The sequence below is a fragment of the Melospiza melodia genome, chromosome 2 (assembly GCF_035770615.1).
Source record: "Melospiza melodia melodia isolate bMelMel2 chromosome 2, bMelMel2.pri, whole genome shotgun sequence".
NCBI lineage: Eukaryota > Metazoa > Chordata > Aves > Passeriformes > Passerellidae > Melospiza > Melospiza melodia.
This window is the reverse complement of record NC_086195.1, coordinates 107736563-107756319: the sequence shown is the minus strand read 5'-3', so window position 1 is coordinate 107756319 and position 19757 is coordinate 107736563. Positions and strand designations below refer to the sequence as shown.

At 41.5% G+C, this 19757-nt stretch overlaps 1 protein-coding gene and 1 long non-coding RNA gene across 5 annotated transcripts; one reads left to right on the top strand and one right to left on the bottom strand.

The window, feature by feature from the left end:
* Positions 1-308: 308 nt before the first annotated feature.
* Positions 309-7567, bottom strand: SLITRK5 (SLIT and NTRK like family member 5). 3 transcript variants are annotated; one of them, XM_063149520.1, is made up of 3 exons: positions 7441-7567; positions 5872-5966; positions 309-4889 (listed from the first exon to the last, which is right to left on the bottom strand). In XM_063149520.1, exon 3 carries the CDS (start codon positions 4879-4881, stop codon positions 2008-2010), a length of 2874 nt encoding a protein of 957 aa, XP_063005590.1. In that variant the 5' UTR covers positions 4882-4889; positions 5872-5966; positions 7441-7567; the 3' UTR covers positions 309-2007. The 3 variants fall into 3 exon arrangements, with proteins under 3 accessions (XP_063005590.1, XP_063005592.1, XP_063005591.1); XM_063149522.1 differs by lacking the exon at positions 5872-5966; XM_063149521.1 differs by lacking the exon at positions 7441-7567 and having other exon boundaries at positions 5872-6666.
* Positions 7568-8718: 1151 nt separating this feature from the next.
* On the top strand, positions 8719-19541 carry LOC134414641 (uncharacterized). 2 transcript variants are annotated; one of them, XR_010026807.1, is made up of 4 exons: positions 8719-9090; positions 9351-9408; positions 14253-14371; positions 14819-19541. It is a non-coding gene; the product is annotated as an uncharacterized LOC134414641 (long non-coding RNA). The 2 variants fall into 2 exon arrangements; XR_010026808.1 differs by lacking the exon at positions 9351-9408.
* The last annotated feature ends 216 nt before the right edge of the window (positions 19542-19757 follow it).

Here is a 19757-nt window from a genome sequence, read left to right as displayed (position 1 = left end):
ACATGTGAAATATCACTTACCCTGTTCCATATATTAAAGAACACCTCAGTAAGGAAACAAAATACAAATATAAAACTATCCTGTTCAATATGTTGTTGAAACATATACCCCTGTGTTGCTTTCTGACCCATGTTATATATGCTGGTAATCACCACATGTCATGTTTCGAAAACAGAGAACACATTATGTTTTGCCTAGAACATTAGATCTTTCTGATGAGCCTTAATTGCTAGTAAGGAGAATCCAATGTACAAACAGATTATTTTGGCCAGAAATTTTAAAGTTCAGATACTCATTACTTCAGGATCTTACATTTGAAATATTTACCAAGTGTTTATTCAGAAACTATTAAAAAATCACATGTGCTGGGATACATATGAGACATCAATTGTCCCATCTTACAGTGATGCTGTGTTTATGAATATCCTTGCCATTGCCTGCTGCCCAAAGGGGTAAAGACATTTTATAGAGATGTGTACAGTCCATCATTTGGTCTTTCAGGATACCAGTAAACATGTGGATCTGTACAAGTGCAATTGTAATCGACTAAACAATCATAAACTGGCTACAACAGTTGCAAAATCATTATATTTTGGTTAACTAATACAAATTTTTTTAAAAAAAGAAAAAAATGAAACTGACAAATCAAAAATGAACCTTTTTTTACTGATAAAATGAATGCCTTCTACATGTCCCTCACTAGTTTGCCCAACCAGACTTCTGAGCAGGAGGTTGCTAAAAGACACATTTTTTCAATAGAGAAACATGATATTTTTCCTATTGCGATCAGATTTGATGTCTCCGATTGTCTGTTAAGATTTGGTCATAACTGGCATTATCTATAGAGATTTCAAAGGTCCTTCTGATACTATATCAGATTTGGGAAAAAAGCTCTCACTGTAGTGCAATACTTTAAAGCAATCCACAACCTTTGGACCCCATCCTAAAAAAAAAAAAAAAAAAAAAGGAAAGAAAGAAACACTCAAACATTCCAGTATTTTTACTTGTAAGAAGAATTCTGCATCCTCTTTCCTAATTTTTTGGGCTTCTGACAAACTTTGCCCAATGAGCGAGTCTCCAGAACTACACGCATTGGTAAAGTTTTCCATGTGCTTAAGTGCCTGCAGGATGAAGGCCTAAGCTGGGACTTCTTTCACAAACAGAGATACTCAAGTGAGTTAAAAATTTGCAAGATTAGGCCCTAAAATAGTGAAGGAAAGAGAAATGCTAATGTGCATATAAAAATAGGTGCTACAATAAAATATTTTTTTATATTTCATCAATAAGTTATTTTCACTAACCAGTTATGGATCATATATCTCTGCACTCTTTAATGATTTGTCCACATCTACAGTGATCCCTTTAAAGATCATAATATATATTTTTTTTTTAATTCAAAAGTCCAGAAAGTATACAAACACATCCTTAAAAAAAGGAAACCTTGTATTAAAGTCGGGGTGTGCTAATCTCTCCATAAAAGCCATTTAGACTCACCCATGGCTAAAAGGGGAAAATGTGCGCTGTACTCTTCATCCAGAGAGAAAATTAAACTAAAGAATGTCTGAAAAAAAAAAAGAAAGGGAAAGAAAAAAAAAAAGCACGACCTGAATCCTGAATGTGACCTGACAAGAAACCATTAAACCTCCTGCCACCTTCCCCCAAACACACATGGACACCCGCACAATGCCAGTGCTGTGCCCATTTTACACAATAGGCGTTCTCCGACTTCCAAATGCAGTAACAGAAAAGAAAAACCAAAACCAAACCAAACTGAACAGCACACCCTTTCAGAATCATTCCCCGAAGCTGAAAAGTCCTGTGCCAAGGCACTTCACCCTACAATAAAATGAATTAAAGGGGGAAAAAGAGGCGGGGGGGGCGAGGTGTGTGTGTGTAGGGAGGTCAGCATTTACGTTTCTTTGTTTTGCGTGTGGTTGTTAAATACAAATACTCTAGAGAAGGAGCTGCTGAGACTGGCGAGGGGACGGGGGGCGGGGGGGCTGTTTCTCAGAACTGGCTGAATGTGGTCTGTTTTTCCAGCACTTCGAGGTAGTCCGGCTCTGCGTTTAGTTTTGCTTTTAGCTCCAGATACTCGTTCCTGTTGGGCTCTACAAAGACAGTACTCGGGGGGCTGTAGAGCACCGTCTCCCGGAGCCTGGCGTCCCCCGGCCCCGGGTGCAAGTACTGGTGGGCACGCCTAAGGTCATAGTTGGGCGAGTACGTGTAGGCGGCGGGGAGCTTGGGGTAGTCGGGGAGGGTGGGGCCGGGGGTGCCCAGCGTGGAGGGGGAGTGTTTGTCGGGCTCCAAAATGCCCCTGTAAAAGCGGTCGGCGTCTTGCACCGGCGAGAGCAGCTCCTCCCGCGGCTCGATGGTGCTCACGCTGTACGCGGGGCTGCGCGCCGGCGCATCCTCCCCGCCGGGCGCCGCGGGCGGCGGGGGCGGCGGCGCGCCCCCCCCGGGCGGCAGCGGGTGGCTGCTGTAGGTGACCTTGAGCTCGTGAAGGTCTTTGTAATCCTCGCCCGAGTTGCCCTCCCGGGAGCGGTAGATGGGGTTCTTGCACATGTGGCCCAGCGGGTGCGGGATGTACTCGTAGACGTGGCCGGCGGGGGTCTTCACCTTGGGCAGCGCCGCGCCCCCGCCGCCGCCGCCGCCGCCGCCGCCGCGGTGGGGCGGCTGCTGCTGGAGGTGCGGGTGGTGGTGGTGGCCGCCGGCGCTGTAGACGCTGTACTGCATGTTGAAGGAGCTCACGTCGGAGTTGTTGGCGCTGGCGTGGTCGCCCTGGCCCTTCTTGCGCCGCTTCATGACCAGGACGAAGAGCCCCGCCGCCACGAAGACGGACATGATGAAGACGAGCAGCAGGCTGAGGATCAGCACCGAGAGCGGCACCGAGGAGCTGCCGCCGCCGGCGCCGCCCGCGGGCGCGGAGCCGCCCGCCGCCGCCGCCGTGCCATTGAGGCGCACGGTGGAGGAGGAGGGGGTGGTCCTGGCCGGCAGCTGGCCCGGGGACGGCGTGGGCGTGGAGACGACGATGTCCGAGTAGTCGGGGCACAGCAGCTCCGCCCGGACGGCCCGCATGTCGCTCTGGGCAAACTTCTTAGGGGACTCGCAGATCACCTGGTCCACCAGGACGCCGGTGTTGAGCTGTTCCAGCCACAGCTTCATGCCCACCACGTCGCAGGTGCAGTCCCAGGGGTTCTCGTGCAGGTCGATCTGCAGCAGGGATTTCAGCTGGTCCAGCACCCCGCTCACCGGCAGGTAGGAGAAGTGGTTGCTCCGCAGGCTCAGCCTGTAGAGAGACAGACCAGAAAAAATGTTCCCTGGCAAAGACCTCAGCAGATTGTTGTTCAAAAACAAGAGCTGAAGGTTGGGGACGGATTCAAAGGTGCCTGCCTCTATCTCCCTGATGACGTTGTACTGCAGGAAGAGGTACTGCAGGCTTTGCAGCCCGTAGAACAGCTCTGGGCTCAGCCGCTCGATCCGGTTCCCGTTCAGGTACAGCCTTCGCAAATTAGTTAAATCCCCAAAAGCCCGGTCCTGAATGACCGAGATCCGATTATTGCCCAGATGCAGCAAATCCAGCCCAGTGGCATCCACAAAATCTGCCCTGCGTACCAGCGCAATGTAGTTTTCCGTCAAATACATCTTCTTGGGATTATAGGGTTTGGGCTGCAGTTCAGAAATGCTCTCAATCTTCCTCTCCTGACAATTGACATTGAGGCCCAGGTCAGAAATCTGCAAGTTGCAAGTGCAGGCAGTGGGGCACTCCAAAGGCACCGGGGATTTGGTCTGGTAGGCAATGCTGGGGCCATAGTTGCTGTATCCCAGGTCTTTCGAGGGCAGGCGGGAGGTGGGGCGCACCCTTGTCTTGTTGGGTTGGCGGGTCCCTTTGGGGGGCTTCAGGGGAGATTTGTAAACAGCTGAAGAAGAAGTGGCCACAGAGTTGACCGAGGCCGGGGTAGTGTGGAAATACCCTGTAGTGCTCAGTGGTGTCTGAGGTCTCATTTCATAATCAGAGATGAGCCTCCTGGGGCAAAGCTCCTGCTTAGAGACTTCATCCAAGTCTCGACCATGTAAGCGGAAAGGGGTCTCGCAAACCACATCTCCCACCAGCGCGGAGTATGAGATGCTGTCCAGCCAATCCTTTAGAGCAATCAACTCACAAGAGCAATTCCAGGGGTTCTCCTCCAGCTGCAGCTCCACCACTTTATCCATGTGCTGCAGGAGGCCCACATAGGGCAGCAGCTTCAGCCGGTTACCCCTCAGGTCCAGGTGAGTTAAGGGCACAAAACGGAAAAGGTTGTTGGGCAAACTGGAGAGGAGGTTATCATTGAGAATCAGCACCTGCAACAGATGCAGTTTGCTGAAGGCATTGGGTTCAATGACGCTAATGTAATTATAATCGACCTGTAGGTATTCCAAACTCTCTAGCCCAAGGAAAGTGTCATCCCGTAAAAGTTCCAACTTGTTATTGTTCAAGTGCAGCCTCCTTAAACCTCTCAGACCATGAAAGGCCCCAGTTTCGATGTCTTGTATGTCATTGCTCCCCAGATGCAAAATCGAAGCCCCCGTGTAATTGACAAACTGGTTTGGGTACAGCCTGTTCAGAAGGTTCCCAGACAACAAGAGGTGGTAAACAGGGAACCTCGGTGGACTGATCTCAAAAAGGCTGATGATCCCTCTGTTTTCACAGCTCACTGTTAAGATGCTGTCCTTCTCCTCACAAGGACACGCATTATCACAGATTTCCCCATAATACTCGATGCTTTCTGCCCAGGAAAGGACTAGTGATGTTAAAGCAAATGCGATCGTCTGCAGCATCCAGATATGCATTTTTTTGTTGAGGTCCTGTTCCAAAGTTACTGTAGAGCAGCAAGCATACATTTTATTTCCTGTAGGGATAAGGAGAAAAAAAAAAAAAAGTAGCATAATAGGGTAGCCCCATAACATTTGAAATGGAAACAAAGTTTACATGTGTCTTCAGTAGGGTAGAGAATGGACTGTTCACCAACCAAAAAAAAACCCCTCCTGTCACTTCTAATTCCCACACTTTAGGAAACTGGATGACATGCCTTGATTAAAGGGTTGATAGGCAACTCCTTGTGAGTCAAATGCCTGCGGTGTCTAAAAAGGTGAGGTCACAGCAGGAATTGCTCTGGTTGTGTTAGTGTGGGGTGAATTTCAATGCTTCTTTGGATTTCCTTTTCACAACCAGCCCCATAAATATACATAAAATGGCTGTCAGTTCAGTTTCACGTTTCTAATTTAAGAGAAAAGAAACACCATTTTACGAGGTTTCCCACCTCCCCTATTACCCAGCTCCCTCTTCCCTTCAGAACCTCCCTGCTGAACCAGTGCACCAAGGTCTTCCCCTCCTTTTACCTTGATTTTAAACTGGTGATGGAAATACCATGGTAGGAATCCAAAGAAAAAATGCTCAGTGCTGAAAATGGCATCTTAATTCAACAGAGGGAACACTGACACATTCTCCACATCACACATTTTTTAAAACTCTTTTATGCTGGTGGTTTTTTCCCTAGCTATACATTTACAAAGCACACACCCACCCACACAGACATGCACACGCGCGCGCACACACACACATGCACACACGCTCGCACCCCCAGATGACTTTTGTGCAGGAATTCTTCTGTACTGAGATTAAATACATTAACCTCCTACTTCAGTGCACTTAACAGCTCTCTTCAATTACGGAAATTGTGCATCTTTACAAAAGCAAGTAATATTAATTGATATGTGATCCCCTCCCAAGTTATACACAATGTAACAGAGCTCATTTCAAGCAGAAGTCTCCTGTTTTCTCTCACACACACACACATACATACTCTCAAAAGAAATGTTTTAACCACTCACCCAAAATTTGTGAAAAATGTAAAACATGCAGGTCATCTTCGGAGTCTCATCCATATCTGACATAGCGCTTATTCCCAATGTTCTGCAAAACTAGCCTGGTAGAAGTGGAGAGATCTAAATAGGTCTCATGAAAATATCTCATTGCCAACACTCCGAACATCAGAGTTACTGATTATAAGCAGCGATGGCTGTCAGTGCTCTTCATCCTTTAGGGAAGAAGACACCCAGGCTGATTAAAAGCCAAGGAGGGTAGAAGGGAAACCCTACCATTGCCCTACGTCAGTAATTTAATGTCCGAATTCCACCTAACTGGAAACAAATCCTTTCCTTTTTTGCTGTCTTTCTGACTCCTCGTGGCTTTCTTCTACTTCTATTAGTCTAAAAGCAATATGAATAGGGAAAATAAATGCATTATGTGTGTCGGTAGGGGAAGACTAATAAATCATCAGGTTTAAATGCTGGGATCTTGGATCGGGCTTGCATTTTCTATCGTCCACCTCAGAGCTCCAATCCTCATGACACAACTCTGGTTTGGAGGAACGCATCCTAAAAAACGAGAAGTCTCAGTACTGCAAGACATCTCCTGTGGCATCAGGTTCAAGGCTGCAAAACTAGCACTTGCAGCAAAGGCAATCATGCAGCAAGAAATCGGAAGTCTCCGTGAATCTCTCTAATTCTGACCAGACGTCAACTGGATTGGAATTACTCAAAGCAAAAAGGCTTCACTGCATAGAGGCAGCAGAAATCTTACTCAAAGGCATGTATCTAGCATATTTTTTCTCAGCTCGATCAGATCCATTCATCCATTAGCCAACAGTTCTTCGGAGAAGAAGAAAAAAAAACCCCACAATGACAACCTATTGAAAACCTGCCCGGTCAGTGTTAAACTCCCAGGCATTTTACAACTTTAATTCAATTATGGTTAGCAAAAGAGGCAAATACAATTTTCCCTCCCTCTCCCTTTCCCCTTTCTCTGACAAAAAAAAAAAAAAAAAAAAAAAAAGAAAAAAGGCGGGGGATGGGAGGTAAAGAAAATAAAGTTGTAGCTGGCTATATGCAAGGTTGCAATCCCGCCCTGGAAACCCCTCTGTGATGACTGTGTGCTGCTGTTCGCCAGCTCCCTACAGAGGTTCAGATTGAGGGGGGGCAGGCAGGGGGTGGGGGCGACGGGGGGGAGGGGAGAAGAGGAAAGGGGTTGCATCGGGATTTTTCTTGCGTGTGTGTGTGTGGTTTTTTTTTTTTTTTTTTTTTTTTCTCCCCGAAGAGTTCAACCCTTAGATTACCGCACTGCATATCCGGCTGGAAGCAGCTTTCAGTACCGCCGACAGCAGCAGCGAGCGAGCGAGCGAGCAGCTCCAGCCGGACACTGCCGCCCAACTGAGCAGCACCCCGAGTTGGGAGAAATGGCTTTGGCGGAAGGGGGGCGAGCGGCGGGGGACTGGGGGTGGAAAGCAACAGCAAGGGAAGACCCGGCGGGGAAGGGGCGGAGGGGGGGGGGATCGACGAGGAAAGGAAGGGAGGAAGAAAGGAGGGAAAGAGAGCGAGAGAAAAGTCAAGCGCGGTACTTACTTCGCCCGAAATCTCCAGGGCCCAAGCATGGTGGCAGCCCATGAAGATGCCGACCCGCTGCGCGGGCGCTGCGCGGAGCCGCCGGGGCGGCGGAGGCGAGGATGGCAGCGCCGGGGAGCTCGGTGCGGAGCGCGCACGGGCACCCCCCGCACGCAGGCGGCGCCGAGGCACAGCGCGCGCTCAGGGGCGCGCACACGCGGCCACACGCGCCGCACACTCACCCTCACACACACGCGCGCGCGCGCGCCCGGGGAGCCGCGGGGGCGCGCCCGCCGCGCACGCGCGGCTCGGCGGCGCGCGCCCGCACGGCGGGGGCGGGGGCGGCCGGCGGAGCGCCGCGCTGTGCCCGCGCCGCCGAGCGCAGCGGGGAGGCGGAGGGAGGGCAGCGAGGGCGGGGCGGCGGCGCCGAGCGGGAGCGGAGGGGGGCGGGAGCGCAGGGGCCGCGGCGAGGGCCGCGCTGCCGGGCGGGTGTCGCCGGGTGACGGCGCGGCGGCGGCGGCGGCAGCCGGCCCCGTGGGGCGTCGCGCGGCCGGCCCGCACCGGCACCCAGCGCGCGGGCACACGCAGGCACGCACATGCCGATACGAGCGCGGCGCGCCCGCCCCGCCACTCCTCCGCCCCACGCACGCCGGGGCTGCGCTCGCACTTTGGCCAGCACGGGCCAACTTTCCCCCGCTCCTGCACCGCTCTGGACGCCGCTCCCCCTGCCCGCACCCTCGGGCGGAGGTCCGCGGCCGCCCCGTCCTCTCCCGCAGCGCTCGCTGGCCGCGGCCGGGCGGCGCGGAACGGAGCCGCGGGGAGGGGGGCGGCGGGAGGCGCTGGCGCGGCGGTCGGCACTGCTGCTGCTCGGTGTGCGGAGCCTGTGCAGCGTTCGCGGGGAATTGGGCAGTCGCGGGGAAACAAAGTGTCGGGTTTTGCTACGCGCATTCTCCGACATCGGGGACGCGGGCGTGTGTCGGAGCCGTTCAGCTTCACTTTTCTCCTCTGCCCACCCCAGAGGCGGGTCGCGGAGGGAGCCGGGGCACGGATGCACCAGCGGCATCTAAAAGACTCCCGCCACCCCCCATGCCCGCCGGGCCGCTCCCGCAGCAGCGCCGGGGCCCGCGGAGCCGGCCGCGCTGCCGGGCGCTCCGGGCGCGGTGCGGCGCCTCCCGCCGCCGCCAGGTGGCAGCGCAGGGCGGCGGATGGGCCCGGGGGGCGCAGCGCGGCGGGAGCGGCCGCGGCGGGGAGCGGGAGGCGGCGCCGCGGGGAGCGCGTTCCCTTCGTTCCCGGGGGATGACCGCCGTTATTGGGTGTGCATGCGGGGCCACGGCCGGTTTTTTGGGGCCAAGGCTGGCTGTAGCTCTGGGGATGCTTTTTTTTCCGGTTAAACTTCGGGTTTTATCTTTGGAAAAATTGCGTTTTTGGCTGATCTTAAAAAAAAAAGAAAGATAATAATTAGAAGGAGGTATAATTGCGTACGTGCAAAGATGTGCATGTGTTCGCATTTGCGTATTAATTGCTGCTGTGTGCTGTCTGGATTGTAGTGCATAAATCAAGTAGTACACACTACATAAATGTATTAATTCAAATGGTGTTATGCACACAGGAACACATGGAGTTCACCCCATGTGTACCGCACAGAGGTTGGAATCCAGCTTTAACTCAAAGGTAATGCTAGATGTGTGTGTCCCTCTGTTTTTCCTGTTCTAGTGTAAGCATTGAGCAATACTCTGTCTGTGGTATGTGATTTCTGCACATCTGTATCTTCAGCAGACCTCTGTTAACTCAAATCTTAACATCCCAACATGCTAAACCCAAAAATGATTGCTAAAAAATAGTCATTTTTGTAATGCTCAGCTGTCCCTAAAAGGCATATTCATCTTCTCTGCAAACATAAAAGGAGTGTGACTCAAATCTTGTTTCCCTAGGTCTGAAATAGGCAAGATCTGTTTTTTGGATGGAAGACAGATTCCTTACATGAACCAGGTAATTTTCCTGGCCTTGTAGAAGCTCTTGGAAATCTTCTCAGTGGGACAAAATACTTATCTTCTTAAAGTATCACTGAGTTTACTGTTTTGATGCAAACCCAGTCAATTCAGTGGATGGTTTTAAATGGTTTTAGATTGTGTTCCAAGGTGCTAGTTTCAGTCAGGAAAAAATACCAAACCACACCCCATACAGGTGTGTAGGTGTTTTTTTTCCACCTACATAGGCTCTTTTAAGCTTTCTAATATGCAACATGGAATTTATGATAGTAGAACAAAAAAAGAAATCACAGATACTGAACAGATCATGAGATGTCCTACAGGAATTTCTTATAGCCTCACTATTTCTGAAAAATATCTTCCTTTTGAATTAATAATTTTGTATTTTGAATATATGCGATTCTATGCATATATGCTTGCATTTTTTAGGCCTGTCATATTTATAGCATCTGTGATTCTCTAAGCTATTTTTCTCTCTGACACACAAAATTAGACACACATAAAAACTTTTTTACTCATAACAGAGAAAGATATTTTACATAACCTTGTCAGGTAGGGTGAGCTTAACTCCTTCCTGAAACTCTTTTGGAGAAGTTGACATTTCATAACTCTGAAATCATGTTAAAAGCTATCATGTTAAAGTCAACATTGTAGATATATTTCAGTTTAATTTTTCTGATTCTGTACTAGTGAGATATTAAAAAGCATAATCAGTAGAAAGTCTGATTTAATCAAATCTTACTTTCATGTTGTTACACTGCTAGATGGTTTTAATAGCATGTGGGAGATTTAAATAGTTATTAGTGTAGAACTATCATGCTGTTGTTCCATTCATTCTTATTCTTAGTCCAAAAGTATTTCTGGCAGTGAAAAGTTATATCTGAATATTTGAACTAGAACTGTCATTTTAAACCAAAGCAAAAACATCAAACAGTAAATAATACTAAATTTGTGATTTTTTTTTTTATTGTAATGTTGCCTCTTTCTAATTTATTTTTCAGCTACCTTTCATTAAACTGAGAAATCCTGAACTCCTTTAAACTGAAATACTCAGAAAGTTGGAAATAACTAATATAATCATCATATTACATAACTAATATATAATATATAACTAATAACTAATGTAATCATTATATTATGGAGTACAAGTAGAGAGACCTGAGTGAGAATGGAGCCAGAGTAAAGATAGTTCAACAAAGGCATATGAGGCATACGTGCATTAAATATACAAGTTTCAAGTGTTCATGTCTACCTTCTTTCTATAGTGCTTCAATTTATAACATTGGCAGGAACAGTTGATCAAGCATGTGGAGTCAGACATGGGAAAACAGGAATTTGGAGGTTCCAAACTTGTTGAATGAAATATCTTGGAACAGAAGAATAGACACTCTTTATGAAAGACAAAGTGTTGAAATAATTTCATGGTCATGCACTAAAACACGTTAAGGAGTGAAAATAAAAATGTTAGAAAATAAAAAGTGCAATAAAAATGTTAAATTTGAGGGTGAAGATGAGATAGTGTCCACTTGAAAAAAAATTATTGAGCAAAGGGTAGGAAAAATACTAGGGATGCTATCTATTACGAATCTTCTGGTCCAGACTGGAGCTGGAAAACAATGCCTACAAATATGGGGAGGGGGGAAATAAAGCTAAGGCTGAGATTGTGTGATCATGCAGATTTGTGTTATTTCTTATGGGCAAGCATCAGCAGAAAGTTCCACCAGTGTTGCTGGGGATGACATGAATTTGATCATGATAGAGGATAGCTTCTTTTATGGAGCAGATATTGAGCAAGCAAGACACAAGGATAAATTAGATTAAATTGTAGTAAATTATAGGATCTGCAGGATAAACTAATGATAGAAAAAAAAGAATGGTTTTGAGCTTTTCTACTTCATGTGAAATTTCAAGACCAAAGAATGTGAAGGATCTGTTACTGCAGTCCAGTGTTTCAGAAAGGCAAACTCAGAAATAAAAAATTTTAGTGAGTACTGGAAGAAGAATTCAGAAAAGAAAAATGCTACTTCAAGTAAAAAAGAGAGCAGATATTATTGAATTTTTTACAGTGGAGAAGAAGGGGTGAAACAAAATAGTCCACCTAAACTGGAATGAAAAAGAATTCCCAAAAGGTAGAAGCCTTAAGCAAGTTATTAAGAGTAAGCACAAAACCTAAAGAGAATGAAGAAGAGATACTGATTAGCAAGAAGAAATCTGCATCAATAATTAGAAGGCATAAAACCAAACTGAGAATGGTCAGAAACCTTGTTGAACCAAAACTTGCATAGAAACCTGAAGCAGAATAAAAACTTGTTTAGCAATGTAAATAAAATGAGAACTTAAGAAGTGGGATGGTTGTTAAAGGATGGGGTGGACATTAACAATAAAGTAGGCCCAGACCAAATAGGTGCCAGAAAAGTTGCCTCTGTTTCTGGTAAGAAGAGATGTAAGTTTTGTTGTCTAGTGTAAGTGGGAATATGGTAAGAGAAATCCTCAGTGCATCGTGGCACAAGCATTTGGTCCAGCAGTTTTATGTCTTAGAATAGGATCGGCTGTTTTGTAATACACATAGCACTGATTTGAAGGTGTATGGTAAGTGTGTCTGGACAGAAATTTTAGACAAAATAAGAGGTCTTTCTGAGAAACAGATGTGTTGAGATGCATATATATACGTGCAAATATATATATATATATATATATATATATATATACACATACAATGTAAATATTTTAAAATTTTAGTGTTATTGTCTATATTCTAATGTCAGTATTTCTAAATTCAATTCATGTCTGTCTGTATATTGCTTTTCTTTTGGTCTAGACTGATAGAAATAGTGTGAAATTTAATAATGCATTCTACAAACTCATGAATTAAAACTTTTACTATAAACTGGGAAAATCCAAGTCTGTAAAAAATTTCAGAAATTTAAAGCTAGTAGTCAATCAGGAAGGGGTTAGAGGTTGCTATTATAAATTAAGTACTTCTATAAAGGGAAAAGAAAAATGTTATTTTATGATGTATTAGGCAGGATGTCATATTAGGTAAGAAGGCATTATTAGTATTGTAAAGGATGTGCTTTTTCATGAGTTCCTGGTGTATTATGTGTGGTTCTAGTCATATATTCAAAGACGATACTAAAATGAAGTCTAAAGATCAGGAAGAAACTATGGTAATTGGGGCATGGAAAATGTGTCTACAGAACAGAGATTAAAAAAAAAAAAAAAAAGGAATACATAGCCAAATAGATATTGAAAGGACATATGAGTCCTTATAAATTCATTTTTAGTTAAATGCTGAAAAAAAACCCCAAAAAACTAAACAAAACAGAATGTATTTGAACTGAAGAGGGATGTTGACATGCCATCAAATGCATATGTGTTGATTTTAAAACCTAGCAAAGGGAAGAAGTTTACAGACTGTCTGAGACTGGAAAGGTCTTCCAAATAGGTAATCAGGCCAACAAAGTTTTTTTTTTTTAATAGAACTTGAAAATAAAAACTTTGTAATTGAATGGGACAGTTCGTGTTAGAAAAGGTACATTTGTGGCAAGTTGGAAAGGAAAGGGCTTTTTGAAGAAGTTGGAATATGTTTTTTCTACACTTACACTGTATCTCTTCTCTGCCTGAGGGCTTACTGCAGGCTCTCAGGTCAGGTAGGATGTTTTCTCCCTTTATTGTATAATTTAGGTTCTGAGTTATGTTAATTTCTTTCTTTCTTTTGTTCTGCTTTGTATAGAGGACATGTATCTCCTGGAACATTCTGCAAAGTAGTTCTCACATATTTCCTCCTGTTGAGGGGGTCTCCACAGACCATTGGCAGTGCCCTTTATTCTCTTCTTCCTCTCTTTTTTCTTTTTCCCCAAGGAAGATTTGAGGTTTGGCTTTTGTTCTTTACTGCAAATTAAAGAATTAAAGGTTTTGAGTCAGTGGGTAGTACCATCTGGACCAAAAGTTCTGTAGATATGTTTTTTTTTTCAACTAAATATTAAGTGTATTGTAACTCTTATGTGTGAGAATGTAGAAATGTAGGTAGTCCCTTTCAGCAATATGCTTCTGTTACTACTTGTGAAAATTAAATTCAACTCAGTTCCATTACCTCAAAGATACTAGCTAAATTTTCAACATTTTCAGTAGGACATGGCATGGATTAAGTGGCATACTGCAAAAAAATACCTCTGAAATTTCCTAAACTATTCTGTCACTGTAAAATTGCTCTGACTTTTCATTTCTCTTATCTCCTTGCTATACTTAGGATTATCAAATAATTACAATTATTTCATGTCAAATATGTCTAATGTAAGGTACCTAATCTATCCATAATAACTGAAATAAAGGATTTTGGTTTTTTCTGGATATGAGCACTTCCTCTGGGATAGCTTCTTAGTTTTTCTGGTGGAAGTTGTAGAGTAGGAAAAGAGGTTTATTAATATCCTTGCATAGAGGGGTAACATTAAGATATAAATCTATTAGGCTAATATTTTCTTTATGCTTTGATTTTCTTACACTAAGAAAAACATATTTACCAGGAGGAACTCAGAGAAATATCAGATGTTTTCTGCCTTAATGGTTAAAACACTCAAGAGAAGGAGCAGGCTTAAAATTTCTACACCACATTAGTTAGCAAAAATTCAAACATGATTAGTATACTCTCCCTCAAACACAGAACCTGACCTGTCCCACCCTTGTTCACTCTGGAGAAGTTGAGCATCCCATGAGAATTTCTAATGATCTGTTCCTCATAAACGGCAAAACCAGGGGAAATCAGAAATTGAAAATCGGCGATTATGTGGAAATTAGACTTCCAAGTGAATCAGTAATATTAATATTATTCCTGATGTCTTTGAAAAGGATTGCTGCAAGACATACAGCAAGAAATGTTGATCCTTGAGGCACATGAATGTGCCCAGCAAGAACTTCATCAGTCTTAATGGTTTCTGAATACTGGATCTAGGCTCTGTAATGGATAGGTAAGACTACATATATATAGATATATGTACTTATATATATGTGTGTGTGTATGTAAAGTTCATCCTGCATAACTTTAGGGGTATAGCTTAGCTTTATGTTTTGCCATTTAAATAATTTTTGAACCTATTTGAACGTACACTAATTAATGCGATAAAAAGATAAATCCTTAATCTTTTTAAAGTAAACGTTGCTACTCCTATGCATTTCTACATCATATGTTTTGACACATATTTACAAAATATAAACATAGAACGTGTACATACGTTCACAGACAGATTTTGCCAGCTTTGTCCTTACTTAAAATAAATATGAAAAAATTATTTTAAAAGTGATATACAAAAATCAATCTTTTATTTTATGATTCTACCCAAGAGGCACTATAACTGTTATGATTTATTAAAGGAAAATGAGGAATGTTTTTTTTTTTTTGTATTTTTCAATAATAGACTCACTCACTGGAGCATGAAAAAAAGGTGCAAAAGCCTTAGAGTGAACTGAATTTGCATGTTTTGGCTACTCGGCGTGACCGGCATTTCATGCCCCTGGTGGCTCCTCCAGGTCTTCCTAGAGGGGAGTTTTCATCAGTTTCTGCCACTAGGTGTCCCTGTATGTGTGCGGGAAAATCCTGATGGAGACATTAATTGAAGGAGGAGTAGAAATTGAGCAGGAGGAGTAGAAAAGATGATAGTAAACTTCCTTCATGATTTCGAGTTCTGTTTGATAACTGTCTTGCATGTTACTGAAGAGAAAATATGAGTGGATTCATGATTGTGCAATTATATTTCAGAACAAACTTTTTTAAAAAGAAAAATGGAAAATAATGGATAAGGCTCTTAGATATTATATAGTCTTTTTGATATTATGTAGCCTTTTTGATACTATGTATTTATATTGATATTATATATATATATATAAATCAGGAAAAGTTTTCTGAAAACATTTCAGTCTGGTTTATGTTTGGTAAATTTATTATAATTTAAAAATTATTCATACCATTTGGTATAAAAAAAGGATTTTCATGTAGTAAACACAATTAATTATGTATGTCAAGAGTGATGAAAAAACGTGTACTGTGATTAGCTTCTCTAGAACATCTTGATAAATGGGGTGTTTCAAGAATTAAGAGCCTTTGATGGATTGTACAACCCTCTAACCCTTACAATTAATGTTTAAATAGATCACTAGTAATGGAAAAGAATGTGGTTTAGACCCCAATTCTTTTCATAATCAAGTGGCTATTAAATGTTATGCAAACATTTTTCCAGTAGGACCATTGTTTAATCAAAGTCAGAAGCTTTTATGACATGAAAGCTTTTAAAATTATTATTATTATTATTATTATTATTATTATTACATGATAATAATAATAATAAAAAACCCAATAAAAGTAAGAACTAAAAGAGATGTTTTCTTTCAGCAATAATAAATAGGATACTTGAACAGACACCTCAGAGTATTAAATAATCATTTTCTCTGTCATCAAAAGGCTGCATGTACAATGAGAGCAGGATTATACTGATATTGTCCAGAAAACAGGGTTGTTGAGTAGTGTGTTCTCTTTTTCAAAATACAGACCTTTACTTAAAAGACAAGCAAGCAAACAAACAAGCTTTCATCCTTCTCAATACCATTCAAAACATTACTAGAGAAAAGCTACTTTTCTGAACCCATAATTCCGAGTTTAATTCTCTTGAACTTGTAGAGAACAATAGCTCTTTTTTGGAGATGTCAGCACTGTTAAACACTTTACTTCTGGACTTCTGTATCACACATAGTCTAAGAATTCGGAATTATGGAAAGAGGTTTTATTTTAAAGGTATTTACTGTCAGCATACTTTTGTGTGAATGTCTCTACTGGTTTTAAGGGAGTGATGGTTTGAGCTCATAGTCTTCTAATGCAAGAGTGAGAGTGTTGCAAGTCCACTGCACTGAAAACTTGTGCATTGGTGAATACATTAATTAATCATTATTCCTCATTAACCTTGTGTACTTCAGCACCAATACAGTAATCTGGTATTTGTTTTGGATTTCCACTTGTCTATTTTAAATTAAGTTAAATTTAAGCATATCTCCTCAGTTCACAAGACTGAGTTTTCACAGACCAAAAAAGCTATGAGACAAATTTATTAAAAAAATTAAAAGCTGTGTTTAAAGATACTGTGGGGGGTTTCCATAGTCTTCATACCACAGGCTGGGATTAGGCTACTACGAGTATCTATTGCTTACAATGTTTTTACTGTAGGCAATGGAAGGAGAAGAACTGGTGCTTTATCAATCAATGTGAAGAAATACATGAGATTTGTTAGCAAGGGATATTAAACATTATTATGGGCAAGTGGAAAACACAAATAAGAGTCTGTGTTTTATAATCACTAAAATAACTGAGTAATACAAGTGTTTTATTAGTTTCCCAGTGAAGCTATGGGTTTCAGTGAAAAATGGTAGTGATATATGTCATAAAACTTCTATATTGTGTATAGTCCATACATAAAGCATAAAGATATCTTGCAAGACACTAAAGATACATTATATTGAATAAAAAGAAAACAAAGTTGTCATAACTATATGATATACCTTAGTTAAGAATATCGAAATGCCCTGCGAGCATTGTTTATATGATGCAAGCTATACAAGTTATAATACACCAAGAACCTTCTCACACCTTTTGGTAAAGATCAGTGTAGAGTTAGAATCTTCAGAGGAAAAAATTCTGAAGAGCAGTTTATCTCTGCATAGAGAAGGTGTGAAAGTTATGTCTTAATGTAATCTCAGCTCTAGATTTCTATACATATCCCTGTGGAATGTAAACATCCTACAGAGCTTAAGTAGAAAGCCACATGGGGTTTTACTATGTTTGTTTCTCTTATGCTGGTACCCAGCAGCTGCAAATGGCATTCTCCACTAGACATATCTGATCAGGTAGCATCAATCCACAGTGCTGTTCTATAACCTGTGACTTAGAGAAAATAATTTGGAGTGAGAATGTCAGTCTTATTGACATCCAGTGGTAACTGAATAGTGGGAAATTACTTAACTGTACTTGGGTGCCTGTAAATTTGAGGTCACAGTAGAGAAAGCAGATCAAAGAGAGTTGAAAGGGAATATTATCCCCAGTCTTTATTTCAGGAATGGAAGGAAAATTAGATCTGTTAACTGAAATGTTGCATATGGAATGTCTAATACCTTATTAAATTTATTAATTTCTCAGAGCTCCCTTTCCTATATCTCATCCAGAATATGAATCAGACTCCTAATATAAGAAAATGTTGGAAATATTTTGTCCTTTTATGTCTTCCTTCAGTCTGTTTTTTAATTTTGTTTAATGCAAATTTATTGCTGAAAATTGTGGCAACAAAGAATTTTAGTAAATAAGAGTATCATGCCTAAATTATGACGTCTGCCTTGCCTAGGATGAGCTTTAGCATTTGAAGTCTATATAAGTTCTTCTGAAAGCTTCAAGATTTGTTAAGAAGCTCTCTGCATTCACGCAATGTTATCTACTTCTGAAATGCATCTATGCAGTGCTAAATTAAATAAATGTAATAATTCCTTCCAATTGAACAATTTCCCAACTATTGTAGGAAAAGCAAGAAATATTTTCATAGTTTTATAAAATGAAACTTACTTTTTAAAGGCAGATGAGCACCATGTTTTGAAATAGTCTTACTAGGCAACCATGCATGGTGTCTAAATCAGAGTAAATTCATCATAAATACTGTTCTATGGATAGTGATGTGAGATGGGCAACTCTCAAGGATTATTCTCACTACCTGAAGTCTTCTGTAAAATACATGTCCCTCTCTACCAATCGAGGGGATGTAATGCATTTAGCTTAGTTCCTGTTGCCTAAAGTCGAGTGGGCTTAATACATACTTGGTGAATGTTCAGTCAATGTATAAAACTGGCGATACCTGAATATAATTGTAAAGAGATAAAAACGTATTTAAACTTTGTGTCATCTGTAGTCTTACTGACATAGATAGGGTTTTATGGGAAATACAGTCCTGCTAATCATGAACTGGATAATATTTCAAAATTCAGACTTGCATTAGCAAATTTCTTTCAAAAACTTAATATTACAGAAAAAAAACCTCTTAAGTTCTCTTTCAAAAACAATTTTGTTTTGTTGCTAGCAAGTGCTCATGAAAGTTTCTGTACAACCAAGTTTAGTTTATCTAGTTATATCTGTAATAATATATATTTCCTGTTTGTTTTTCTGTTAGATTTACATGACTGAATACGTGGTTCATTGAACAGCTTTCAGGATTGATGTGACAGCAGACCTTTGTATCAGAAAGGGGTTTTTCTCTGCATCTTTTTTTGCTGTTATACATTGATTAAAATCCCATGCAGATGCTGTAATAAGAAATCAATTTCCTTGCTTTTTGGTTACATTTTCTTATAAAAGAAATTCCTGTTTATTCAACAAATTGCATTTAATTAAATGAGCAGATTAAGTTTGTATTTTATTTCCTTTCATTACATATTCCTTTGTTCTTAATAATATTTTTAGCCATCAATTTTTTTGTTTGCATACACTTTATGGAGCCCAGTGGTTGACCTTCACACCCAAGATGAAATGGAATAAGTGTCTTTGTTATGCTGAAGGCAAAGTATAAAAAACATATAGGAAAATGTTGTCATCCCTTGCCTATTAAATTTGCAGATGTGACAGGATATTCAGAACAATAACTGCATGTGATTTATCAGTAGTGACTGCTGACTGCCACAGTTTAATTTGCTACACCAACACCCAAAATGCTACTGTAAAACATAAACCTTTTGTTTTGCATTCCTCCCTTTGACAGAAACTGATTTAATTGACTAGTGTGTCCCATGTGTTATCTTCATTCCAAATTCCTTGCTGGAAAAATATAGTGCAATTGTGAAAAACTTTCTGACCCTTCTAAATATGACAAGTATAGAATCTCTAGCCATTTAACATATACTTCTGCTTTCAGCATACTTTCCCAAATAAAGACTGTATTTCTGAATATCAAATGTATTACTTATGTAGAGTAAAAAGTAACAAATCTTCTCACTTTGCAGAAAAACCCCACCTATTATCCAAATTACTTTATCATTATTTAATATATATAATTTTATCTTTCTTTTTTGCTAGTAAGAATAAGATTTGCATGCCAGAAATATACCTTTACATATATAATATATATATTATACCCTTATATATTCTTATATAGTATAATATATATATATATATATTTTACTATATAAAAAATAGCTCTGATAATGTCATACAATTTTTCTTCATCCTTTGCACACCTGAAAAACTTATTTATTGCCTTGAATACTTGCCTTGAATACTCTTCCACTAAGGATAGGATTCTTTCAATTGTTTTCATTAATTAAGCTGTTAATTAAAGC

Coding starts and splice junctions, on each gene's coding strand:
- SLITRK5 (XM_063149520.1), bottom strand. CDS start 4,881: ATGTATGCTTGCTGCTCTACAGTAACTTTGGAACAGGACCTCAACAAA.